Raw genomic sequence first — 1,800 nt, forward strand, 5'->3', positions numbered from 1 at the left:
CCTGGCTGGAGGGACAGGTGTCGGCCCGAGCCTAAAGCCAGGCCCTCAAGAGTCTCTCCGCTCAGCCCTGCAGGCCTTCCGGGCTCCAGCCACGCCGAGGGATGAGGACCTGGAGCGGGAGGGGGAGGGGGACGAAGAGGAGGAGGACGAGGACGAGGTCGACTCCCTGACGTCTGGGTCTCAGGTGAGCTGCCCCCTGGTTTGGAGCTCAGTTAACCAGGCAGGGGTTCCGGGGCAGAGGGAGGGGGCGGGATCCGCACCTCCTGTTGCGGAAACCCCCTGCTGGCAGGGCAGCGGCTCTGTGGGTCCCAGGCCAGCCCCAGCTGTGAGCGGGGTCAGGGCTGAGGGAAGCAGTTGGCCGTCTCTCTGAGCGACTTCACTTTCACTTTTCACTTTCATGCACTGGAGAAGGAAATGGCAACCCACTCTAGTGTTCTTGTCTGGAGAATCCCAGGGATGGTGGAGCCTGGTGGGCTGCCGTCTATGGGGTCACACAGAGTTGGACACGACTGAAGCGACTTAGTAGTAGTACTAGTAGTAGTCTGAAGCCCAGGGGTTATGGTTCTGCTGTCCTGGGCCTGACACTTCCCAGGCCACTGTCCTGAGTGGGCAGCAGTGCCCAGGGGTTATGGTTCTGCTGTCCTGGCCTGACGCTTCCCAGGCCACTGTCCTGAGTGGGCAGCAGTGCCCAGGGGTTATGGTTCTGCTGTCCAGGCCTGATGCTTCCCAGGCCACTGTCCTGAGTGGGCAGCAGTGCCCACACTCTGCTGGTGCCAGTTGCCCACCCCGGCGTGAGCTCTCACACTGCTGGTGTGACCCCTGGCTTGAGGCAGACAGTGATGCGGGAGGGGTGAGGTGGCCATGCAGCATAGCTGAGGGGTCCTGGTCGTCGTGGTCCTGGGACTTGGGCATGAGACCCCGTGCTGCCCCACCTGAGCTGAGCGATCTCCTCTCTGAGCCTGAGGTCCTGATTGCTGAATGAGACTGGCCTGGGCGAGGCCTGGGAGCCCCTAGTTCCGCCGGGCGTCTGTAGGCTTGCCAGTGATGGGGTGCTGGGCTGTGTCCCCGTGAGCCCCACATTGCAGGGCGAGCCCAGTTCCCGCCAAAGTGATCTCCTGTCCTGTCTTCGTGGGGGTGCGCCCCTGCCTCTCACCCAGCTCAGGGAAGGGCAGTGGCCAGGGTGCTTTGTTTCCCAGGGGCTGGTGACCTTCGAAGACGTGGCTGTGTACTTCTCCCTGGAGGAGTGGGAAAGGCTGGACGCAGAGCAGCGGGAGCTCTACAAGGAGGTCATGCGGGAAAACTATGGGATCCTGGTGTCCTTGGGTGAGCAGAGCCCTCCGTCCGCAGGGGGCATCCTAGCCTGACGGCTGCCTGGGGCTTAGCTGTCTGAAGGTGGTTTGTGGAGCCTGAGGATCCTGGAGAAGGGGTTGCTGGTGCCTGCTCACCTCCTAGGGAAGCCCTGGGGACCAGCCTGGCTTCCGGCCAGGGTGTGTTGCGGGGGTCTCACTGTGGCCCGGCAGCACCGTGGCCCAGGTTCCATGTCCTGGGGAGTGGCTGGCCCAGCGCTGGTCTCTGTGCTCCCCTTAGAGGCCTCAAGGGGTGAGGAGTCCGGAGGCAGAGGAGAGGGGTGGGGCCCCCTGTGGACGGTGGTGGGTGGAGGGGGCTTGGCAGGGGAGTTGGGGGTGTGGGAGTTCCAGGGGGGAGGGGGGGAGGCAGGTTCTGGAAGGAATGGGACAGGAGCGGTGGAGGCAGGCCTGTGCGGGTCGGGGTGACGTAGTACAGCCCTGCAGCTGCCGCCTG

General features: G+C 64.4%; 1 protein-coding gene across 1 annotated transcript in view; it reads left to right on the forward strand.

Moving 5' to 3' along the window:
* The window catches only part of ZNF316 (zinc finger protein 316), a 40,440-nt gene that overhangs the window by 1,359 nt on the left and 37,281 nt on the right, over positions 1-1,800 (forward strand). Inside the window, exons 2-3 of the mRNA XM_010845787.1 lie at positions 66-184; positions 1,197-1,358. Of these exons, the coding sequence (XP_010844089.1) occupies positions 66-184; positions 1,197-1,358 (281 nt within the window). The remainder of the gene's footprint in view (positions 1-65; positions 185-1,196; positions 1,359-1,800) is intronic.

Source organism: Bison bison, unplaced genomic scaffold (genome assembly GCF_000754665.1).
Source record: "Bison bison bison isolate TAMUID 2011002044 unplaced genomic scaffold, Bison_UMD1.0 scf7180017864223, whole genome shotgun sequence".
Classification (NCBI taxonomy): domain Eukaryota; kingdom Metazoa; phylum Chordata; class Mammalia; order Artiodactyla; family Bovidae; genus Bison; species Bison bison.